The following is a 24,763-nucleotide window of genomic DNA, read 5'->3' as shown; positions in this document are numbered from 1 at the left end:
CAAAACTTAGCGCATAAACTTCTAAAAATGACAGTAAAATGTGCATAACTTGTTGTGACCTGGTGCAAAACTGGGTATAAACGCATACGTTAATAGATTTTTGGATATAACATGAAGTCAGTTGAGCTGCAACAATCTACCGCCCCTTCTTTCATAACAGTCCCATATACAAAAATAAGCAAGCGAGACAATCAGCTTTTTCAGCATAAACGAAAATCGTTTCTAGGTTGTCATAATAAATCGTTAGGCCTGAAATTTTCGAAATTGGGTTATTGGTAAGGTCGAGAGCACCATTTTTATTCATTATGGGACTGTTAATCGACCATATTTGAAACCTTTTTCGAATCTACTAGCATAACAGTCCCATACAAAATATATTTTTATCACCAAGCTACTTTCTAAGACTTAAATTTGATCATTTTTGAACTTCTAAATGCAATTGTCATAAAAAGAAACATACTTTTGCAAAAAAATATCATGAATTCCACATTGTAAGTTGAATATTTTTACGATTTTTGATTGCATCCAATAGTTTTTCGCTCAGGAAGTCATTCCTAAGAAAGTCAGACCTGCCTTCGAAAACTAGTGTGCATCATTCGACATCAAGTGAGTTGAAAAATGTTTAAATGATTCAAAGCAATAAACCAAAGACTATTTCGCCGAAAGAAACATTGAAAAGTAACCAAATCCGTGGTATTTCACATATGGGACTGTTATTCAGGTATATTTCATATAGGACAGCCACGAATTGTTATTTTTTTTCGAAATTTCTAGAACAAAACCTCTTTTTTTAGTCTTTTATGTTGAAGCCTTATGTTGACCTAAAATGACGAAAATTCATATGGGACTGTTATGCGTGTAGGGGCAGTCTGAAAATGACGAAAACATAGTGTTTTTTACCTGCTTTGGTAAGTTTTTTTGTTTCCATGTTGTTAGAAGTGCTTGCTATCTCCATATGTGAGTGCAGTTGTTCCACCATTGTTTGTTTTCGATGCAAAAAAAGAGATTTATTGTCATTATTTCTTTCATAACTCTTCAAGGTGTTAATGGCCCACTTTGGTGTCTTCAGATGAAAGTTGCTTCATGAATCGAGCTATACAATGGTATTTTTTGCAAAATATTCGGTGGTGCAGACGGTACTTTTAGACGCCATTTAAAGTTTATTTACAACTTTTCATGTTGAAGGTCATTATTTAATTTTTTTCAACTATTCTATTTGGAAAGCTGATAAAATTTCAATGCATTTTGATGTGCTATTTTATAATTTCCGTTGAGAAACAACAGAGTTATGTAGCTTTGAAAAATGGTTATTTTTTATTTACAAAAAAATCTAACCGAAGCTAACTCAAAAAATAAAAATGTTAGAAATCTGAAAAAATACATGTGTTTTTAAGTCGCAAAAATGAACCAAAATTTCAATTTTGGGGAAAATCTGAAGACCCCCGGCGCAAACCCGTCAGATAATAAAAAAAAATCCCCACCTCTTTTAGCTTTTAAGACGGCTGAGTAAATAGAGGACAAACAAACATACAGAAATTGCTTTTCATATATGTAAGTTATGCTCTTGTCGTGCCGAGCATAATAAAAAAAAACTTTATTATTACTTTTGTTACACTTTTCACTTCTTAACTTTATTCACTTGATTCTAAACTAAGACTGAAGAGCAAAGCTGATTCCCTGATTGTTTTATTAAACTATAATTAACGAGTCAGCAATAACCATCATCGCGTCGGTCACCGTTCGAGTCGTCCACGTCGCACAGTGGGCCAGGAACCACACTTTTGCGGTCAAAATTGGCTGCAGGCCAGAGGCTTCGTTGTAGCTCATTGGTGTTTTTGACAAAGTTACTCGGCTATATTTGCGCTATCTATTGATGGATTTGAATTAGTTCTATTTTTCTCCGCAAGGTGGCGCCAAAATCTAACTTTTTACAGAAGCAAGATACAGGCATGGTTTCTTCTACAAAGTTGTTCATTATACCTTTAACATCAACTTTGTAGAACATTGTTAAGCTCTATGTTGTGTACTTAACTTGCAAAAATAGTAATTTAAGGAAACCTTGCAAAAAAATGGTTTTTTTCACCTATTTTTGTGTTTAGCTATACAATACCTCAATTTTCCACAGTATTCGATTGGAATAGACTTAAATGAGATATTCTAGTGGAAAACTTATTCGTTTCACCGATTTTTTCTGTCAAAATTGCAAAAAATTGGTTGAAATTATACATTTTTCAAATTGCAATAACTTGCTTGCGAGCAGTTTGGCGCACCTCATTTTTCGAGAAGTGACAGCTGTGATTATGATCTAAATGCATGTAAAAAATGTCGGTGGGTTCTCGTGGGTTCCTTGCCAAATGATTTAATAAAGTTGGTAGATTTTCAATACAAATCAACATATTTCAAGACCTTTTTCAAAGAAAACATCCACATTGCTCGTAGAAAAGTCGAATTTTCGTCGTTTTATTATTGCTTTAGTCCATTGCGATGCAAAATTAAGCGATTAAGCACATTTGGTAAAATTTATTTAAAAAAAATAATAAATAATTTAAAGCTGTTTTTATTTAAATTAATTTTTGAAAATTTTAATTTTTTTTTTAATTAGATTAAAAGTGCGAAAAATGTGCTGAATTATTTATTCAAGCAGCAACTCCAATAATTGAACGATGAAAATTCGACTTTTCTACGAGAAATTCGGATGTTTTCTTTGAAAAAGGTCTTAAAATATGTGGATTTGTATTGAAAACTTACCAACTTTATTAAATCATTTGGCAAGGAACCCACGAGAACCCACCGACATTTTTTACATGCATTTATATCATAATCACAGCTGTCACTTCTCGAAAAATGAGGTGCGCCAAACTGCTCGCAAGCAAGTTATTGCAATTTGAAAAATGTTTAATTTTAACCAATTTTTTGCAATTTTGACAGAAAAAATCGGCGAAACGAATAAGTTTTCCACTAGAATATCTCATTTAAGTCTATTCCAATCGAATACTGTGGAAATTTGAGGTATTGTAAAGCTAAACACAAAAATAGGTGAAAAAAACCATTTTTTTGCAAGGTTTCCTTAAATTACTATTTTTGCAAGTTAAGTACACAACATAGAGCTTAACAATGTTCTACAAAGTTGATGTTAAAGGTATAATGAACAACTTTGTAGAAGAAACCATGCCTGTATCTTGCTTCTGTAAAAAGTTAGATTTTGGCGCCACCTTGCGGAGAAAAATAGAACTAATTCAAATCCATCAATAGATAGCGCAAATATAGCCGAGTAACTTTGTCGAAGACACCAATGAGCTACAACGAAGCCTCTGGCCTGCAGTCAATTTTGACCGCAAAAGTGTGGTTCCTGGCCCACTGTGCGTCGTCCAGGTTGTCCCCTGTGTGGTTGCGCGTGTGTCACCTGATACCATACCATCGTTCACCTGTCTGGCGCGTGGCGCTATTCCATTCTGTTTCACAGGTACCCGGTGGGAAATGTTGTACGTCACAGGTGGCCGGTGGGAAATGTTATAACGTGTATATAGTATGTATGTATGTATGTAGATAATCCACCATGGGTGCACGGATTCACCGCAGTTGAGCCAAAGTATGAGTCCCTATGCATTTTTCAGATAACAGTACGACAAATCTCCAATGCTTCGAACATCATACCCGGTACCATGGCTTCGTGTGAACTGTTATGTAGTGAATGGTTCGTGTCAGTGACAGTGTATTATGAAGGAATGAATCAATCAGACACACAGCCAGTTAAAAATTTACAACATGTTCCATGTTGCATATTTACTACAGGTATTCCGGCATCCGTGTATATACCTGGTCAGCTGGTGCTTGATTGAACATTCTGATATATATTGAAATAATGATGAATCAGTTTACAACAAGTAATTAAAACGATCTCACCAAATTTCTGCCCCCAAAAACAATTATGCACGCTTGGAAAACTTGGCAACTCTGATGGCTGCCAGTGAGACAGCAACTGTTTTCTGCCTTGTCTACGCCAGATTTTTCACAGCCGTACATGCAATTTCACTGTCGGAGAGACGCTTATGTCAAGCCACACACAAAAACTTCACTAAATAAACCCTCTTTAACAAGCCATCATCACCAAAATCGAATCGAATACTCGAATTTTCCGGAAGCAACCTTTTTATTATTACGAGCAATCGACGATAAAAATAAAACTTCAGATTATTTCTCTAGCTACCATTCCAGATGCCAGCACAGCGAAGTAGGCCATGATTTTCTTCTCGCCCAAATCCCACACAGATGCGTCCAACGAGAGCGGGGGCGAAGCCCGACTTTTCACGATGCGCATTATGAAACGCGCACGATGAGCTTTTGATGCAAACTATGCAGATCACTTTTTTCTAATTTTTCACAACTTAAAAAACTGCCTCATTTATCCACACTTATCTAAAATAAGTAGTTATTTTCACATCCAAACCCAAACCATTGTTAATTTTCACACTGTCCATCGTCGAAACAGCCCAAGAAAACCAATCAAACGTTTCGAAAATACAATATGTCCTCAATCTGATTTACACCAAAGCGGCAAAAACTGTCATCACTTAACCAAAACTAGGAATTATTCACTAAGCGCGACCTGTAGGAAATTTGGAGCGACTTCTAGCGTAATTTAACCTTACGAATCCGCAAAATTTTAAACACCGCCCCGGCAACTAATTAGCATTTTATTTAGTAAAATCGGCACGTGTGGGAACTGGAAGAAAACCGAACCGTTTCGCTCGACGTTTCACGAGCAACTGGAAATGTTATAACGTGTATATAGATTAGAAAATATTTTCTCAATTTACTTTTAATTGATTGACTGGACTTAAATTTATCGGATTTTTAAAAACAGTTTTTTATCTGGTAGTACTCTATATGAAACACTTCAAAAACTTGTCTTTGGATATCTGCTTTTGGGCTCTCCCCTGGAATGTAATTTTCTTATTTTAATAAAAAAAAACTACATTATTTTGCTTAGGTTTTGCACATGTTCAAGATGTAACATTGCTCGAAGTAAGAAATGAATAACAAAATTTTCAAGTAAAGCAGGAGCACCCTCTTTCCATCAGAAAACCATACATATGCTTTTTTCTTCAGAAAATCATGATCAAATTTATGTTAAACATTTATTTTTTAATGAAAAGAAACCATCCTGAACATTTGAAAACTCTACAATCAATGATTTAGCCGTCAGGATGCTATTTCAGGTCTTGGTACAATCAGCGATGAGAATTTTGAATAAATTTTTCAAATGAAATAATCACTATGTTTGTGACATCACTTTGATGTCTTTGACAAAGTTGTAGCCAAGGAGTTTTCCTATTAGATCATGTTATTGACATATGAAGTTGAAATAACGCTAAAGATAAGACAAGTATGTTTAGTTTGATTTTACCTTTGAATAAACCATCATCAAAAAGATTAAAAAACTCCTAAGAAAATAAATTGTTGTAGACCCGCGATGGATTATTTCAAATTTGAGCTAAAATGAAAAAGGGGAAAGTCCGAACTTTCGAATGGTGCAAAAATTTGGTGATGCTAATTTTCGAAAAATAAAATTGTTCTATCAGAGACACCGTGTACCTATCACATATAACAAATTGAAATTTGGAATTTAACATGAATGCTTTAACCGAATGTAGAATAAAAAACGAAAATTTAAACCCAGATCTAAAGTCAGCTTCGGACCAACCAAATTTCATTGTAAAGGTTAAGGTAGTGCCACTTCTATCTCGGTCCTACTTCTCCTATATAATGAAATGCTGCGGGGTAAAGTATGGTGTACGTTAATAAGTTTCCCTCGCAAAGATACACTTTCGCTCTTTTCAACATCTGTAAATTTTCTCCTAACTTCTCTATCCATCTTTATAAATTTTCAATTCTGATATTCTTTCTCTAAGAATATAAACTCTCTCCGATATGCCGAAAATAAGTGTGCATGAATTTATATTCTGAATAAGAGTTCAGATTTCGAGGGGTATTTTGGGATGCTGTTTTTAAAATAAAACCACAAATGTTTGATTCGAAAGATTTTTATTACCGAGCTTTTTTAAAAAACGTTTCTTTGTTACAAAGTTTTTATTCTGAGATATCTTTTTGATTTTAATTTTTAATTATGCTTTATTAAATCTTTTGAAAATAATCTTCTACGATGAAAAGATATGTACCATTTTATTTCAATTTTATTCATAAACCTACTACATTCATGTTTAAAGGGTGTTGTTGTACAATTTTTAATCTTTGGCCTAGTCTACTGAAAAGGTAAGGTGATATTAAATATTTTTTGAACATATTTATCAATCATAGCAATCCTAGCTCATAGATACTAATGCCGTTTTCGTTTATCTCCACACGCGCGGGGCAAAACTTTTTCGGAATAAACAAACAGAATCGTTACCCGGGACGATGCAAATATATGGTTGCTATACTCACCCTTATGCTTACCCCCAATACTGACAACTTTTACGGGGTGCAACCGCCTGCTTGAGGTTCAAATCTCGGGCAAAACTAGTGGACTTCTGAATTAATAACCGAACATAATAACAGCAGTTAGGGCAAAACTCGTGGGTAACTAGGTTGCCACTGCCAATAAACGAAAACACTATAATTTGAACTTCAGATCCAGTCGAGTGAAAATCATCTTTTCTGTTGCTGCCGTTGGTTCTCCGGATGATCGTTTTTCTTTCCGGATTAAGCCCTCCGGCCACGTCAAGGCCCAGCAACTTTGCGGAAGGTTTATTATTAGTGTGCGTCGTTTAAATTTTGGTCATAAGGATTCGAAAGTAAATGCGGAACTGGTTCCTGGACAAATGACGTTCCCGCCGTTAATGGGTATCGGGCCGCTCCAGGTGTTCCGAAGCACCGGGCCATCCCGAAAAGAAATTTCAAAAGTTCCGCATCCCTTTTCGGATCCTTCCTACAAATTTGGACACTGGCGCGCCGTACAAGTACAACTGCAGTTTATGCCATTTTGGTGAGAAAAGATGAACATGACTTCGGCGCGACCCAAACGAATGCGCTTATCGGCCTCCAACCGGGCCTCGGAATCAAAAGTATGATCCCGATAGTGGTTGCGCAAAGCACTCAATGCGCCGCTCAACCGGATGTTTTCCAATGGGCCAATTGTATGGCTGTCATCGTTAAAATGGCGCATTTCGACGTTCGAGTTGAAAAACACCCGGTTTCGAGGCCTCAACCGGATGTTTTTCGAAGGGCCAATTGTATGGCTATCATCGAAGAAATGGCGCATTTCAACATTCGGATTGAAAGACACCCGGTTTCGAGACCCCGGGTCATGTTTACTTTTTTCAAAATGCCAGGAAGAGGTGGGAATGAAAAATCTGAAAAGGAATAAAAAAATACATCCATAATTAATAACAAACAAAACGACAATGACAATCGACAAACCAACAAAGATTCGATTGCTATGATGAAATTTTTTCCTCTAAAATATTAATAAAAAAAATTGAACAATCATGAAGTTGATTGGCCACGGTTAATCTGGCCGGTTCCGGAATCCGAAATATCTGAATGATAAGATTTTAACTTGCGACACATTAAAAGAAAGCTCTTGACCTGTACATGATGGGAATTGATAGGAAAAGTGGTTCGGGGCCATCTGGTCCTGGCCACGGCCAATCTGGCCGATTCCGGAATCCGAAAAATCAAAATGTGCAGATTTTAACTTACGACACTTGAATAGAAAGCTCTTGACCTGTACATGATGGAAATTGATAGGACAAGTGGTTCTGGGCCATTCGTACAGGTCATGTGTCTATTCATGTGTCGCAAGTTAAAATCTTATCATTTTGATTTTTCGGATTCCGCAACCGGCCAGATTGGCCGTGGCCAGGACCAGGTGGCCCCCACTTTTCCTATCAATTCCCATCATGTACAGGTCAAGAGCTCTCTTTTAATGTGTCGCAAGTTAAAATCTGATCATTTAGATTTTTCGGATTCCGGAACCGGCCAAATTGGCCGTGGCCAATCAACTTCATGATTGTCAAATCATATTTTTAAATTTTCCGTGACAAATGTCTTCCGACAGTCAGAGGACCAACAGAATTTTCGACTGTCACAAGTCAAATATGTTATTTTAATGTTCAATTTTTTTTATTTATATTTTAGAGGAAAAAATTTCATCATAGCAATCGAATCTTTGTTGATTTGTCGATTGTCATTGTCGTTTTGTTTGTTATTAATTATGGATGTATTTTTTGATTCCTTTTCAGATTTTTCATTCCCACCTCTTCCTGGCATTTTGAAAAAAGGTAAACATGACCCGGGGTCTCGAAACCGGGTGTCTTTCAATCCGAATGTTGAAATGCGCCATTTCTTCGATGATAGCCATACAATTGGCCCTTCGAAAAACATCCGGTTGAGGCCTCGAAACCGGGTGTTTTTCAACTCGAACGTCGAAATGCGCCATTTTAACGATGATAGCCATACAATTGGCCCATTGGAAAACATCCGGTTGAGCGGCGCATTGAGTGCTTTGCGCAACCACTATCGGGATCATACTTTTGATTCCGAGGCCCGGTTGGAAGCCGATAAGCGCATTCGTTTGGGCCGCGCCGAAGTCATGTTCATCTTTTCTCACCAAAATGGCATTAACTGCAGTTGTACTTGTACGGCGCGCCAGTGTCCAAATTTGTAGGAAGGATCCGAAAAGGGATGCGGAACTTTTGAAATTTCTTTTCGGGATGGCCCGGTGCTTCGGAACACCTGGAGCGGCCCGATACCCATTAACGGCTCCTTTACATGGGAACGTCATTTGTCCAGGAACCAGTTCCGCATTTACTTTCGAATCCTTATGACCAAAATTTAAACGACGCACACTAATAATAAACCTTCCGCAAAGTTGCTGGGCCTTGACGTGGCCGGAGGGCTTAATCCGAAAAAAAACAATCATCCGGAGAACCAACGGCAGCAACAAATTTGGAAAGATAGCTTTCACTCGAATGAATCTGAAGTTAAAATAAATGTTTTTCTGCTAGGATTGCTATGATTTGAATTCGAAATATAAAATATTGTAGACTAGATCAAAACTTTAAGAATGTAAAAATACTTTTTAAACATAAATGTCTAGAAATACTTTTTAAATATGTCTAGAATTAGAATAAATTCGTTGAAAAGTAAATGTCTTATCTTAAAATAAATAAACAAAAAATACCAATATCTCAGAATAAAATTTTTGTAGCAAAAACGGTATTTTCATAGTTCCCATAACAAATTTCTTTTTTAAACGTTTGTGATGAAAGCACCAATAAAAGTCTTTAAACCAAATATTTGTAGTTTTATTTTTAAACACCATCTCTGAAAATCCCTTGAAATCTAAACTCAGGAAATAAATTCTTAATTTGATGCAATAAAAATTTTGAAAGCGATTCATTTAGTATTTTTTAAGCGCACAAGTTTTAATTTTTCATGGGAATTTGTAAGGAAAACCTAAATTTACTGCTTCACTACTTTTCTACTTAAAATTTACTACAAAAATTACCAGATTTTTTGAATGTTCAAAACATATAACTTTGGATTATAAATGTTCCTTGATTTTTATTCCGGTAATTTTTGGATGGTGAAGAGGCGTACACAGGTTTTATAGCAGTTACAAACAGCTTAACTGAAATTTTATTACTGTTAGTTGTGAAACTTTAGAAATTTGCGCTAAATTCATACTCACAAATTATTGGTAAACCTTTCTCCTTCAAAATAGCTTTCCGTTCTTCTAACGGACTACGTTTGGCCTTATTCAAGGCAACTTTAAGGCTGTCTTATAATCGACCTAATCAGCGAAGAGGAATTGGTAAGTATTTTGTCGGTTCATTTCTAATTAGATATTACTTCTTGTACTCACGGTTCTCTACTTTTTTCTTTTCCAGATATCGATTATGCACAGCACGTTTCTCACTAACTGGCCTGAATTAGTAATATGATCGTTAGGTGATTCTTTAATAGAATAGTTTTGCTTAACTACTTACGATCTCAAATAAACATGTGTTGGATAGGAGAATCACCGTATTAAGGTTAGCTCGACCTGGATATATCTCCTAGCAGGATCTAAGGATTAATTTCAGTTATTTTATGAACTGCTTATGCTTAATTTCAATCTACTCACATTACCCAAGAGAATCAAATGAATTTATCCAGATACGAAGCTATCTAATTCCTTTTTACTTGAGGACTTTGTAAATTATTATCCGAACTTGGCTATCTTCAAAACCAGGTGGTTTTCTAATTGACAACGTGGGTTTTATCTTTGTTTATATCTAGGTTTTCTTTTCTACCACGCCAGCGACCTGACATTTGCCTACTCATGTGACGCCCGACTACTGTGGGTCACATCAACAATTTTGGTAGTAAATTTCATGAAGATAGTACATGATGTTTCACAAAAGAATTTTAAGATATATGTTTAATCAGAGGGTGAATGACCATGAAAGTTAAAATCCTTTTTATACTAAAAAAAAAATTAAATAGAATAGAATTTTATTGTCTTTGACTATTAATTGAAAGCTGATTAACAATAGGATGAAAATGAAAAATTCCAAAAAGCCGTCGAAATTCTCTTATTAAGAAATAAATCTTGGAATAAAACTTGTATTATAGTTCTAGAAATTGACTGTCAAAATGCCCTTAAGAATCCCTTTCAAAGAAGAAAGCTTTAAATAAATAAATGCAAATTGTTGGAGAATACAATCAGTCAATCAGGATATTATTCTGAAATTTCTAAATTAGGAATTTGAGGTTTAGATCTCAATTATAAAATCTGAATCTAATTTCTAAAACATAACATTGGATCGAAATGCAAAAAAAGAATCTGAATTTTGAACTGAACTTGATTCCTAAATCTGAAAATTCATAGATGAAATTGGAATCTGAATTTAGATTTGTTTACACTAAGGTTTCTTTTTACGTGGTACGAAAACTGTCGTTAACGTATAAGACTTCGAAAATTTTCGCTCAAAAAACGTGTTGATTCGCAAGAGCCGTGAAGAAGAAGCCATTTAAAAATAAACCCTTCTGAGTTGTCTATCTTGATTCTATGTTTTGAGATTTATCTCTGAAGCTGATTTGTACAGTCAGAATTGAGAATTGAAAATTGGTATCAAATTCGCTTCTGATTTCATTCTAGCCATTTCTAGCCTAGTTAGTCACTAGCCATTTTCTCGTCACTCGCCAGATGCTTTCTCGCTCAGAGACGGATTTCAATCAAGATATGCATGAATAGATTTAAAAGGGTATTTTCTTTCCGAATCAATCAAACACACTGATTTCATTTTATAATAGTTTCATCACGGTTTTGCTTTTATTTACTGAAAGTGCAATTATCTCAGTGCAGTTGTGAGGCCCTTTATTTTGATGTGTATTGCCATCGACCTTACTCTTCTTTTTTCAAGAGGATGTTTCAGAGGCATAGAAGAGTTTTGATAACAACTGGCCACAGATGTTTCATCGGAAATTGTATGAAATGATTTAAAATTTAACCTTTTTTAAGACTAATAAACGACGAACAAAATCTACACAATTTATCCAAGGCTATAATTTCGATAAATACTAAACAGATGTTTTACAACTGATCGATATAACTAGACTATCAAATCAAACAGAAATTTGTGCTGAAAACCTAAACTTGATAAAGTTGCTAGATGTTTAAGAGCTTCAAAAGTATCACAAAAGCAGTAAAGTGTTGGAAATTTCGATAGAGATTTTATACAAATTAAGTAGGTTTCAATAAGAGATACAGCGTTCTTTAGGAATGTTAAAACATGAAATAAGTCTACAAGTTTACGATTGTTGGGTTAGATTGTAAGTAGTTTAGGTATTGTCATTCACAATTTGTTGTTTATATTATTTTTGAGTCATGTGGAGAAAAAGAACGATAAACGTTTGACACATGAACATAAACTTTTACAATAGGTAAACATAGATTTGAGACTGGTTTTGCTATTGTTAGTTTGGCGAAAAAACTTCGTTGGTAAAATACAGTCTAATGGGGTATTGAATCGTTGGTTTTTGATTATTAGTATATTGTAGTAACATTCCAAATTCTAGATTGTTATTTATACCTCAGAAATGTTGATTTATATATATATTAACAAACTAGATAAGATTTAAACGTTCTAGTGCAGAATCCGAAGTTTTTTGTATGTAGTTATTTTTTAAGTTTGATTGAGATTCTTTTGTCACTGTGGTTATTTCATTGTTCATTGTTGCTTTTTCGGTTGAATACATATACTTTTGACATTGAAGATTATCTAGATTTGAGCTACATTTGTTTGATTCTTAAACTTTTCTCGTAACAAATTATGCAACAGTGCTTCCTATTTCTATTTACTTCAAATGTACGAAAGTTGATAAAATTTCGATCACAATTGCCAAATTAATTTACTAACATGCATGCATATCCCTAGGATTACGCATCTTCAATTTGATTCACAAATTTTACTCTTATTCTAGAAAACGTATATCATTAAATTGGGCTTTTGAAGGGGGTTGAAAACAACATAAAATATTGCCACTGAGTTCCATTTAGTTCCACAAAAAGGATGGACTGATTGAGTTAAGTTTCCAGTTTTGATTTTTGCCGTTTCTTGCCCTCTATTTCTTCTCCTGTTGAAGCAGTTCGGAGGTTGAACATCAGAGCTGTGGATAGAATTGGTACGACGTGGATGTAGTTGGGTTCAGAAGGGCATGCCGCTGACGTTGTTTGCGTTGTTCCGTCATCTGTTGGAGAAACAAGGAAATTTTTCATCAAATTAAGTTTTCGTGGACAAAATCCACATTACTTTATTATTTTTACCTTATTCTCCAGCTCCATAATTTGTGTGGTCAACTCTCGCACTGCTATATGGTTGGATTCAAGAAGATTCTTCAAACTGCGTAGCTCAATCTGTTCGCCATCTCCATCAACCGCAGCCAGCGACATGGCCCTCAACCTGGGGAACCAATCCTGAATGTTTGCCTACGGAAGAAGAGATTGATGTTAACCTGAATGAAAAACTGAACACCTCTCTCAAACATACCTTCACCATTGCATGCACATAACTCTCCGGTCCGGTGAATTCCGTGGGATCCTTCACCTTGACCAGCACGATGAAGTACAGATAGTGCCACATGTTGTGCTCATTTTTGACGTGTTCCTCAAAGCTGACCGTTTTATTGTCGAAAGCCGACCGGTTCAGTCCGCAAATGAAGCAATTATTTTTAAGGATCAGCTCCTTCTGCTGCTTTTCGCTTCTCAGATCGGCAAAGGTGTCGATGATGACACCGAAAATCAGGTTCAGTACAATAATGATGACGATGAAGAAGAACAGCAGATCGTACACCACCCGGGGAACAAACAGCGTTTCCTTGCGGCTGGGTGCCCTCAGGATGTCCCCAATGCCACCACCATTCCGCAAACCTTGATTCATGGTGGTGATGATACACATGATCATCGAATCACAGCCTCGTTCCTTCATCTCATCGCCATCGTTATCACATCCTTGCTTCTCTTCCGCCGGTCGGCTGACGCAGAACTGCTGTTGCTCTTGCTGTTGACCTTCACCTGTCCGGGAACCTTCCGGGAGCATCTGGCTGTGATCCGGTTCGGTGCAGGAGCTCGGCAGCTCGGTGCCAGGAGCGACATATTCTTCGTCCACCGGAACCAGGAAATCGTCCCGGAAGAACATGTACCCAATGATGGAGAACATGTACACCAAAATCAACGCGAGTACGGCTGTCAAAATAATCGAGCGACCGTTTCTGGTCACCGATCGAATCACATTCAGCAGGGTTTCCTCGCGGTAGACCACGTCGAAGAGCTGTAAGTACAGTAAAATATGTTTTTAATAGGAAAGTGTTTTCTAATTTAGTTTCAGTTTTACTATTTAATTTCTATTTTGATTTTTTGTTTATATTTGATTATGAATGTTCAGTGCTATCTTAATTCATTTTAGAGTATTGAATTCATAATTTAATTCAAAATAACCTTTGCTACTTTCGAATCAATGACATATAGGGTTGATTGAATATCTATAAGCTTAACTAGTGATACTTGATAACGAAACCCCAGTAACAGAATCTAAAGTTGAAAGTGGCTTTTTTTTGTTTTTCATCATACTGAAGATTCTTATCAAAGTGATGATTCGAATGCGCCCTTCCATTGGATTTAGTCACAAGTTGTTTGTCTATTTCGTCGTTTCGTTGATCGGTTTTGAGTGATATCAACCTTTGATAACAAATGAGCTAATAAACATACAAATAAAACAAAACAGATTATTATACTCCTAAACTAGACATACAGCATTCGCTGCTCATCGTCCAACGAGTTCGGTTGTGTTTTCGGAAGCTCCAATAGTTCATCGATAGTGCTGAGTGAAAAAGAGTGCTCCTGCTAGTGTTCTACTGTCCGCCGATAAGTATCTTTTATTATCTATTGTGATAACGTGAAAACAAAGACCTTTTGAATTTGGCTTACCTTTTATTGCTGGAGGCCTAGCTTCCAGCTTAACCATGGCTGGGAAAGATCCCAACATGGATTTTGATCAACAAGACCTGACACATATGCCGGAAACCCAAATTGATCCATTTTCTTCGAATGATCCCTCCTCTCTTTCCCCTCCAGAAATTATTCCTGAATCACCTAACCCTTCTTCGTCTCCTCAAACATCTGAAATTCTTCCTACTGCCTCTTCGTCTCAATCTGGACGTGATGTTACATTTTCATCGTTACCGATGTCGTCTTCAATAGAAGTACGTTCATTTCCGACCAAACGGTCGAAATGTTACCCTGAAACCGCTAAGGGACCATTTTAAGTTTTTATACGTCAAAAAGATAAGCCTATCAATGTTCTCCTCGTTTCCGCGGAGATTCATAAACGTTTTCGTACGGTTAAAGAAATCCGTAAGATAAGTTTAGGAAAGGTTCGAATCATTTTCACTAGTCGAGAAGAAGCGAACGAAGTTGTGAAAAACGAATTACTTTGTAGCCTTTATCGTGTATATGTTCCGAGTGAGAGAGTAGAAATTCATGGTGTGATTTACCAACCGGATGTGGATCTTCGTTATTTGGTTGAAGAAGGATTAGGTACGTTTAAGGACCCGAGAGTGGCTAATGTTTCCGTTTTAGAATGTCACCAATTGGTGGAATCTCAAATACTAGGAGATAAAAAATCTTTTGTTCCATCAAGTGCCATACGTGTAACTTTTGTGGGTAATGTATTACCAGATTATTTCATGATTGATCATGTGCTTATTCCGGTTCGATTATTTTCCCCAAAACCCATGCTTTGTGATAAGTGCAAAAAATTTGGTCATACTCATAATGTTTGTGCAAACAAGGTATGTTGTGGTAAATGTGGTCAATTTCACAAGGAGAGTGAGTGTTCTGTAATTGAGGCTGTTTGCATCCAGTGTAAGGGAACTCATCCTAATCTCTCTAAACTAGACTGTCCAGTTTATCAGCAGCGTGCTTTGCTAGCAAAAAAGAGAGCTTTTCAAAAATCTAAATTGAGTTACGCTGAAATGGTTCGCGCGGTGAGTGGTAGATTCGAAGATGAAAATATCTATAGTTCTCTGAGTGATATGTCTGACTACGATGAAGCATTTCCAGAACTAGTAACCTTAGAAAATCAAAAGAGAAAAAAGCTCACCCCTACACGGCAATCTAAAAAATCTAAGTTGGTCAACATAAATTCCTCAACTAACACTGATCTCCCCTCATCTCCTAATCTGATTGAACCTTCCACTAGCGCCGTAAAAGAGCATTCTCCGATCCCTCCTGGTTTCAATACGAACGACTCTAGTCCAACATATAACACATCAACTTCAGACAAATTCAACATCACCCAATTGATTAAACTTTTATCAAGTGTCTTTAACCTTGATCCTATATGGGTAGAGCTTATAAAGAAACTAACTCCAATTTTGAAACCTCTTCTTGCGAAACTCATTGTTGCTTGGCCAATTATTGGTGTTTTCCTGACTATCGATGGCAAATTTCAATCAAAGAAAAATGCTCTTTTTCCTACAATGGAATTGTCGGAGTATTCTACCAAAACAGGCAAATCTTCGCTACTTTTTATTGGAAATTAATGCCGCCTGCTTTGCTTTATGCGAAACATTTTTAGTGGATGAGTTATCTCTTCATATTCCATCTTTTAACATTGTTCGACAAGACCGTGATACTAGAGCCGGAGGAGTTTTATTGGGAATAAGAAATGAACTATCATTTAAAAGAATAACTTTATCAAAAACTAGTCCAATTGAAATTGTTGCTTGTTCTATCAAAATCAATAATGATTTAATCTCAGTAGCTTCTATTTATATTCCTCCAAATGTTAGATTGAACGCAAATATGCTCCGAAACATAATTTCTCAACTTCCTCCTCCAAGATTGATACTTGGGGACTTTAATTCTCATGGTTGTGCATAGGGTGAACCCGAAGATGATAGAAGAGCTGCAATTATATATGATTTGCTGGAGGAATTTGAATTGTCAGTATTAAATACTGGACAAATTACCCGCATAGCTTGCCCTCCAACAAGATGTAGTAGAGTTGATCTTTCGTTAATTTCATCTACCTTAGCTTTAAACTCAACTTGGTCCGTTTTAAATGATCCAGCTGGAAGTGATCACCTTCCTATAAAAATTCAACTATCTTCACATGTTTTTACAAACATTGTCGTTCCATTTGATTTTTGTAAAAATATAAATTGGAAAAACTATTCAACATTCATTTCTGATACTATATCTAAATCAATGCCATTAGAAAATTATGAAATCTATCAATTTCTAACGAAACTCATAATTCAAGCAGCTACATATGCACAATCAAAACCTATAATCAAAAATTTGACGCCACGAAAACCACCCACACTTTGGTGGGACAAAGAATGTAGTGAAATTGTTAGGAAACGTTCAGAAGCATTTAAAGCTTTTAGAAAATTTGGAAGGATGGAATTATTTTTAAAATACAAAGAAATTGAAGCAAAAAGCAAACGAATGTTTAAAACTAAAAAAAAGAGTTTTTGGAAAACTTATGTTGAATCACTTACTAAAGAAACTGCGATGTCCAGTCTTTGGTCAACAGCTCGAAAAATGAGGAATTATTTCCCTCCATCTGACAATACAGAAGAAAATAACGATAACTGGATATTTGATTTCTCCAATAAAATTTGTCCTTTGTTTGTGCCAGTTGAAAATCCTATATTCGACCAAGGCTCTGATGTTTTTAGAAGTGTGATCAATGATTTTACAATTTTAGAGCTAGAACATGCATTGGAAGCATGCAATAATTCGTCACCGGGATTAGATGAAATAAAGTTCTCCATGATAAAAAATTTACCTACATCAGCAAAGCTGCTTCTTATCAAATCTTTCAATTGGATTTTCAGAACAAACTGTATTCCAGAATCTTGGAAAAACATAAAAATTGTAGCAATCATTAAACCTGGCAAAAATCCTAACCAATCTGACTCTTATCGACCGATAGGTCTGATTTCTTGTTGCAGAAAAACTTTAGAAAAAATGATTCAATTTCGTTTGGAATGCATTTTCGAAAGTAAACATTTTTTATCACCAACACAATACGGGTTTCGGCAAACCCGCAGTACAAGGGACTGTCAAGTTTTGCTTGCAACTGATATACGAATAGCTTTTGAATCAAAACAAGAGTTGGCTTCTGTGTTTCTTGATATTAGAGGTGCGTATGATGCGGTTTTGATTGACATTTTATGTAAAAAACTTAACAATTTTGGGATACCTTATCAGTTCACATCATTTTTATATTCGTTGTTGTCCTGAATGAAAACAAATCGACTCGGGATAGCTTTTATGGCTTGACGCAGGGATCTGTACTAAGTCCACTTTTGTACAATATATACATAAATGATATTGATAGATGTATTCCAAATGGGTGTTATTTGGTGCAATATGCTGACGATAGTTGCCTTTATACTATTGGTAAAGAAACATTAGTAATCGATAGAGCTCTCCAATTAGCGTTAAACAAACTTTCTGATTGGGCTTCGAAACTGGGGTTTGAATTTTCATCTTCCAAAACCGAAAGCGTGGTATTTTCCAGAAAAAGATCTCCTTCTTCGATTTCACTTGAATTAAATCAAATAAAGATAAAACAGTCCACCGGTTTCAATTATTTAGGCGTTTGGTTCGATTCTAAATGTACTTGGAAGTTACACATTGATTATCTTCTCCGTAAATGTCAAAGGCGAATGAATTTCCTTCGCACCATTTGTGGAACTTGGTGGGGTTCACACCCTAACGATATGATAAAACTCTACAAAACTACCATTTTATCAGTACTTGAGTATGGTTGTTTTATTTTTCATCAAACAGCTAAAACCCATTTTTTAAAATTGGAAAGAATTCAATATAAAAGTCTTCGTCTTTGTTTAGGTTTACTAACATCAACTTATACGATGTCAGTGGAAGTTTTAGCAGGGGTCTTACCATTGAATATTCGCTTCATGCAGTTAAATTGCCGCTATTTGATAAATAATCACATAAGATCTTCGCATATAATGGATAAATTGGATACACTATTTGACATGAACCCAGCATCATCCTATTTGAAATCCTACCGACAGTGCTTGTCGATTCCGTCGTCTCCTGAACATAGAGCGAATTATTTTGATATAAATCCAGATGAGATGTTTGTAACCATTGATGTTGACTCCTCAATTCAAGAAATTTTTTCTAACCTTAACGAAAGTCATCCTAGAACGCATATAAAACTGATTTGCGAAGAAAAAATCTCAGAATATTCTGTAGAAAATCAATTCTTTACAGATGTATCTTTTAAAGAAGACGTTTCGGGGTTTGGGGTTTATAATTTAAACCATTCGGTCTCCTTCAAGATGAGAAGTCCTAGTTCGATTTATACGGCAGAGTTGACAGCCGTATGGTATGTTTGTGAGCATATCAAATCTTTACCCGTAGATAGATACTTAACTATTACAGATAGCCTTAGCTCCTTAAATGCTTTGAACAAATTAAGACTTAGCAGTAAAACAAATCAAATCATTTTTAAAATTACGGAAGCATTATCGGTTATCTCTACGAACGGTTCCAAAGTTTCGTTCTTGTGGGTTCCTTCTCATTTCGGTATCGATGGAAATGAGAAAGCTGACACCTTAGCAAAACGCATAGTACATGGAAAATAACAGGTAGGCTATTGCGCTTAACCTCACTTGAAAGCTCCATGTATGTACACAGTATGCTTGCATACCAACAAAAATAGTTATGAAAATTTGGCAGTTTTATATAGAATGGCAATCAAAATAACTAATTTCTGCGTCGATAGCCATTTGATTCTTTTGAAAAGGGTTTCATATTAAAGATTGATTCTTCAGGATCATCGGAAACTATTTTTGCGTTGGATTTTTGGATCTGAACCATAAAGAATGAGCATTCAAAAAAAATTTTCATCGCAGTCTCTCTTTTTTGAAAACAAGCAATGTGGTATTTTCTTCTGTCTGTGTTAAAAAAGTTATAGATTATCTAAAATACTTCATATTTCTGTGATTAAAAGTCAATTTGTTTCATTTTTTATTCAAATCGCACAAGAAAAAGGCCACACAATTCAAAATACCATCAAATTTCATTTCTTAATCGACAAAAAGCCCTTTGCATATTACTTTTAGCGGTGTTAAAAAGCCAAATATTGTTCGTTGCATTAAAATGCATCAGTGCATATTTTTCTCAAAATTTTAATGCTTGTCAATTATGAGAAAAATGTGATTTTCTAATAAATTCCATACATTTACCAGTTTTTTCCATAACTATTTTTCGGGACCTCTAACCAATACGTTGGAAGAGAGCGGAATAGCCTACCTTGTATATTTCAAAGTACTATGAGCAAAACGAGGGACATATGACGGTGATGAATTTTATAGACATTTAGATCCGATTGACTACTATTCTTTGGTAAACTCTATAGCTTTGAGCTCATGGCAGCAACAATGGCATGAAAGTCCATTAGGGAGATTCTGTTTTAGTATAATCCCGACCGTAAAAGATAAACCCTGGTTTTCAAAAATAGCTAATTGTAGCCGAATGTTTATTAAAAATATGTCACGTATCATTTCTAACCATACGACTTTGAGAACACATCTTTACAGAATCAATATCGTCGACTCCAACTTATGCGAATGTGGAGAGGATGATGAGCACATCGACCACATTGTATGGAGTTGCCCAAGGTTTGAGGAGAATCGAAGTATGTTGGCCAGGGAATTGAACCGTTGTGGGAAACACACCAATATACCTTTGAGAGACGTCCTTGGAATGAATGATATAATTAGCATGTCATGGATCAACGAGTTTTTGATAAAATCTAATGTTAAGTTGTGATAGTTTTTATTGTATATTTGTGATAGTTTTATAGAACTTTCAGAAGAATCGTTACTGTTATACCTATAATACTTTAAAAAAAAACTAATATTAAAATCAAAATTGTAAAAGATACCTGGCTCAGAGATGGTAAATGCCAATAGAGCCTTCAAATGTAGTGGTTGAATAAAAAAAAAAAAAAAAAACTAGACATACAGGCCTCCGACTTAGGCCACGCGTGCCGCTAACTTAATAACTGTGATCCGTATCCGATGTTGGTGGGCTGGGAGAAGAGATCGAGCCAAGGATCGACGATGGCTTGATCTTTAACTGTCGTTAATGTGTTGCACATATTTCTTAAATGACTTTTATTGAAGTCAAAATCAGTCGATCATGGAAATATGGAATATTTTCCTGCCGTGGAACATCGCATGGGGGACTAGCCGTATACGCACGTAGTGACCTGGAGGTTGATACTGAGGAAATAGAAGAAGATGATGGATTTCATCACATACGACTTCGTCTTCGCTTGGGTAACGGGCCACTATCTCTACATGCTGTTTACCGTCCTCCTTCATTCCGCTTCGCCAACTTTGTCGAGAAGCTTGAAAGCCAGTTGTCCCGTAATAGTAAGCACCCTAACTCAATCCTCCTGAGTGATACAAACGTGCCAGTTAATCTGTCGAGCAACATAGTCGGCGAAAATCTGAGGTTTTTGGAATCACGCAATATGTTTGTTGTCAACAACGAGGTCACGCGGCCAGCCAGTGGGAATATACTCGACCATGTTGTATGCTCACAGAACATCACCGCTTCAACAATTAATGAGACAATCTGCACGGATATAAGCGACCACAACATGATTGTTACCACACTGTCGAGCAGTACCAACAAAGATGTCCAATTCTTAAGTAAGAGCATAGCCAACCACCACCAACTGAACGCCGAATTCGCAGAAGCGCTGCAGAACATTCCGTCGACAACATGCGCTAACGAAAAGATTATACCGACAAATATAACGACATTCGAAATCGTGCCATAAAAACAATAACAATAAGAGCAAAGGTGAAGAGGAACTGCCCGTGGATGACATTCGACGTCTGGAAGCTAATGTCAACGAAAGACAAGATTTGGAAGCATTGCAAGCGTCACCCTACGGATGAACACTCCAAGCAACTTCTAAAAGACATCTCCGGAAGACTGGCAAAGCTAAAAAGTCATTGTAAACGTTCGTACTTTCTTCGACTTCTGCAAACAGCATCACCAGCCCTCGGCCGCAAGTCCAAATCGCATGATAATATTACGCTCAGGATTGGAAATGAAGTTCAGGTGGACCCAGCACAAGTTTCAAACAACATTAACGACTACTTCTGAAATATTGGTCCCCAATTGGCTGCTAACATCGCAAGCAATCGAGACATTCAACAGTACAATTCACTTCGTTCGCAACCATCGCCTTCTTTGTTTTTGAGACCGGCATCCGTCTCAGAGGTACACAGCAAAAAAAAAATGTAACGATGGACGATGTAATTTCTGGAGATGATGTTATTACTGAGATCTGTTGTGATAATACATCTAAATGATGTACATAACGCGAATACGTCGTGAAGTGTAATATCGCAATCTTCAATGTGTTTCGCATCAAGTAGTCAATGTGTTCTTCTGTTGACGTTCAAATTTGATTTCATTTAAAAAATTAAGAAACGGATTGCGGACTTCAGCTATATTTGTTTGGCTTGTAAGTACTACCAAAATTGATTAAAAATATAAGCAAACCCACAGCTTGAAAAATAATTTCATTTTTTTTCATTTTTTAGGAAATTTGACCCGTATGGATCAGCGATACGAATCATATTCTTTAACTCCAAACAGCCGGATACATCAAGACAATGTAAAATTAGGTACCATTCACGACTCAAGTTATGTGCAGGTATTTGATGTAATATCGCAATACTTTTTTTGCTGTGTACTGTTAGAAATCAGCAATCTCGATTCCAACAAATCTCCTGGTGCTGACAATATTACCGTGGACACACTAAAAAAACATCACATGGCGCTCTCCAATATCCTGACTGATATCTTTAATGAAATAGTCGGAACCGGAGTTCATCCCGACGCATTGAAACTAGCTCGAGTAACTCCTATTTTCAAGTCTGGAGACAACTCAGACGTTTCAAACTACCGTCCAATCTCAACGCCCTCAGTATTGAACAAAGTGTACCTATCGAGACACCACTGATAACTGATGTACAAGCTCGAACAAAAAATCTTCAGAAACGTGTGTAAAATTTCCAGTGCTCTCTTTTAAAGAAGCCGTTAAAAAGTGACGAAAAACAGTGCCATCTATTGCTTGATTTGTAACTTTTGAACGGCGCAATAGATGGCACAGTTTCTAGATAGCTTTTTTGAAAGTAAGAATTTTTCGAAAGGGCGCAATTGTATTTGAACTCATTAATAAATAAATTTGAATACATGAATTCTAGAGTTTGTTTTGATTAGGTCGTATGAACCAACATAAGCAAAATTGAGTTATTTACTGCAAACGATTCAAAAACATGTATTCTACGTTAGGTAGAATATTGGTTTCATTTTATCAATTAATAAATTTTAGAACATGAATTAAAATTAAGACGTATAATGACTTTCTCATTTTCGAGTGCAATTTGGTTATAACGACTATTTGCATCGCGCTAATTTGCCGTGCATGCAAAAAGTCGCAAAACAACAGTTCGGCGAAGTGGTTGAAGCGTCCTTTTGCATTTTTTCCGGAAATTGCTTCAGAAAGACTACAAAAGTGAAAATATTAATCAGAAATGGTAATAAATGATAGTTTTTGCTATTTTGGTACAAAAGAGGGCTTCAATATGTGACTTGGTAAGTTCAATTAATGTTAATATTTATGCTGCGCCAAATCGAAAAATATCAATCTCATATTTTACAGAGGCAGCCATAACAAAACAACTAGAGGCTATTTGGAAACGTTTCCGCACTCCTGGAACGGTCATCAAGCAAACGACCAATGGTCAGTGGACTACGAACATTCCTTATGGACACTCCCTCGCAGCATCGATTCCGGTAATCACAGAACGGGTACTTTCAGGTAACACCTCTGCATACTATTAAGTTAAACATCAGTTTCTCATTAATTTCGATGGAAATTACAAAGATTGAGAAACTTCCAATCAAGTTAAAATGAAATTAATGTTAGTCTGCATAACGACGTTAGTGCCAAGTAGATAATGCAAAATGTCATAAGTGCATTTTCACTGAATATAACTAAACGAATGGCCATATCAAATTCATTAGCATGTTCTTCAACTATTTCCACATCTAATATAAGTTTTCCAGGCAGCTCTAAGTGTTATTCAAAATACTAGAATAAAATATGTGTTCAAAATTTTCAACAGCGATTTTCTCGGAACACGCAATGTGGCTCATACGACCTAATCAAAACAAACTCTAGAATTGCTCTACATAATTAGATGAACTACGAGTCAATTTCAGCTTAGAAAAATAGCATCATTATAATGTTGTCACTAGAGAGACTGACGAAATGACAAATATACAAGCTGTAATTATTAAATTCCAGATACGTATTCTAAATTTCAAATGCTATCATTCAAACAAGCCGAACCAACTTTCGAAGTACCTGATTCTTGGAAGCGCGCAACTGTATATGATCTCAAAAATTTATAAACTAACGTCGTAAACAAATTTTACCTTGATTCTTTTTACTAAAAAGGACTAACTAACAACTTTGAACAAGCCACACAAATCAGTTATTTTATTAAGTTGAGCTTAAAATTAACAATCCAACGAAGAAATGCAGATTCTAAGCTACTCTGAGCGGGCATTTTCACGCATCATATCTGTTTATATTAAGTGCTTCATGCTAGTTTGAAGAAATTCGGAAAACAGCTTTAAGCGTAAAACTTTGATAACGCAAATCATAAATGTGTGATAAATCTTCAAAATCAATTTGCTCGAAACTCGTTAAATGGATACGACCTTTTCATAATTGACTAAAAATTTGTTATTTTGTTTTGTTTACATTTAATTTTCTTCTTGACAGTTCTCTCTGGTGTCCTTGGAGACATCTGGTGGCTCAACCAAAAAACATAAATTGATTCAAAACAGTCGTTGGGACTTTACACACTTTTCAAGACTTAGCTTGTACATCAGTTCATCAGTGGAGACACGACCTTATAAGTCCGCGCCAGTAAGGATTGGAAGGGATGCAGTACATTAACAGCAACTACTGAACTCCTGGAAGATGTATATGACGACCTGGAAAATCGTAACTACACCGGTGCCCTGTTTTTGGACCTGAGGAAAGCATTCGACACAATAGACCACGCCTTGCTGTTGCAAAAATTGGAATGATATGCTATACGAGGTCAGTCTCATCGGTTAATT

General features: G+C 36.0%; 1 protein-coding gene across 12 annotated transcripts in view; it reads right to left on the bottom strand.

Annotated features, from left to right (window-relative positions):
* Positions 1-11,285: 11,285 nt before the first annotated feature.
* LOC129756473 (inositol 1,4,5-trisphosphate receptor) overlaps positions 11,286-24,763 on the bottom strand; it is a 173,833-nt gene continuing 160,355 nt past the window's right edge. For all 12 annotated transcript variants that reach the window (XM_055753367.1, XM_055753366.1, XM_055753371.1 and 9 more), the window contains 3 exons: positions 13,038-13,817; positions 12,815-12,976; positions 11,286-12,738 (listed from right to left, as the gene is read on the bottom strand). In XM_055753367.1, the coding sequence (XP_055609342.1) occupies positions 12,652-12,738; positions 12,815-12,976; positions 13,038-13,817 (1,029 nt within the window). In that variant the 3' untranslated portion in view covers positions 11,286-12,651. The remainder of the gene's footprint in view (positions 12,739-12,814; positions 12,977-13,037; positions 13,818-24,763) is intronic.

Source organism: Uranotaenia lowii, chromosome 3 (assembly GCF_029784155.1).
Source record: "Uranotaenia lowii strain MFRU-FL chromosome 3, ASM2978415v1, whole genome shotgun sequence".
Taxonomy (NCBI): domain Eukaryota; kingdom Metazoa; phylum Arthropoda; class Insecta; order Diptera; family Culicidae; genus Uranotaenia; species Uranotaenia lowii.
The sequence above is the reverse complement of the archived record's forward strand: the minus strand, read 5'-3'. Positions and strand labels throughout refer to the sequence as shown.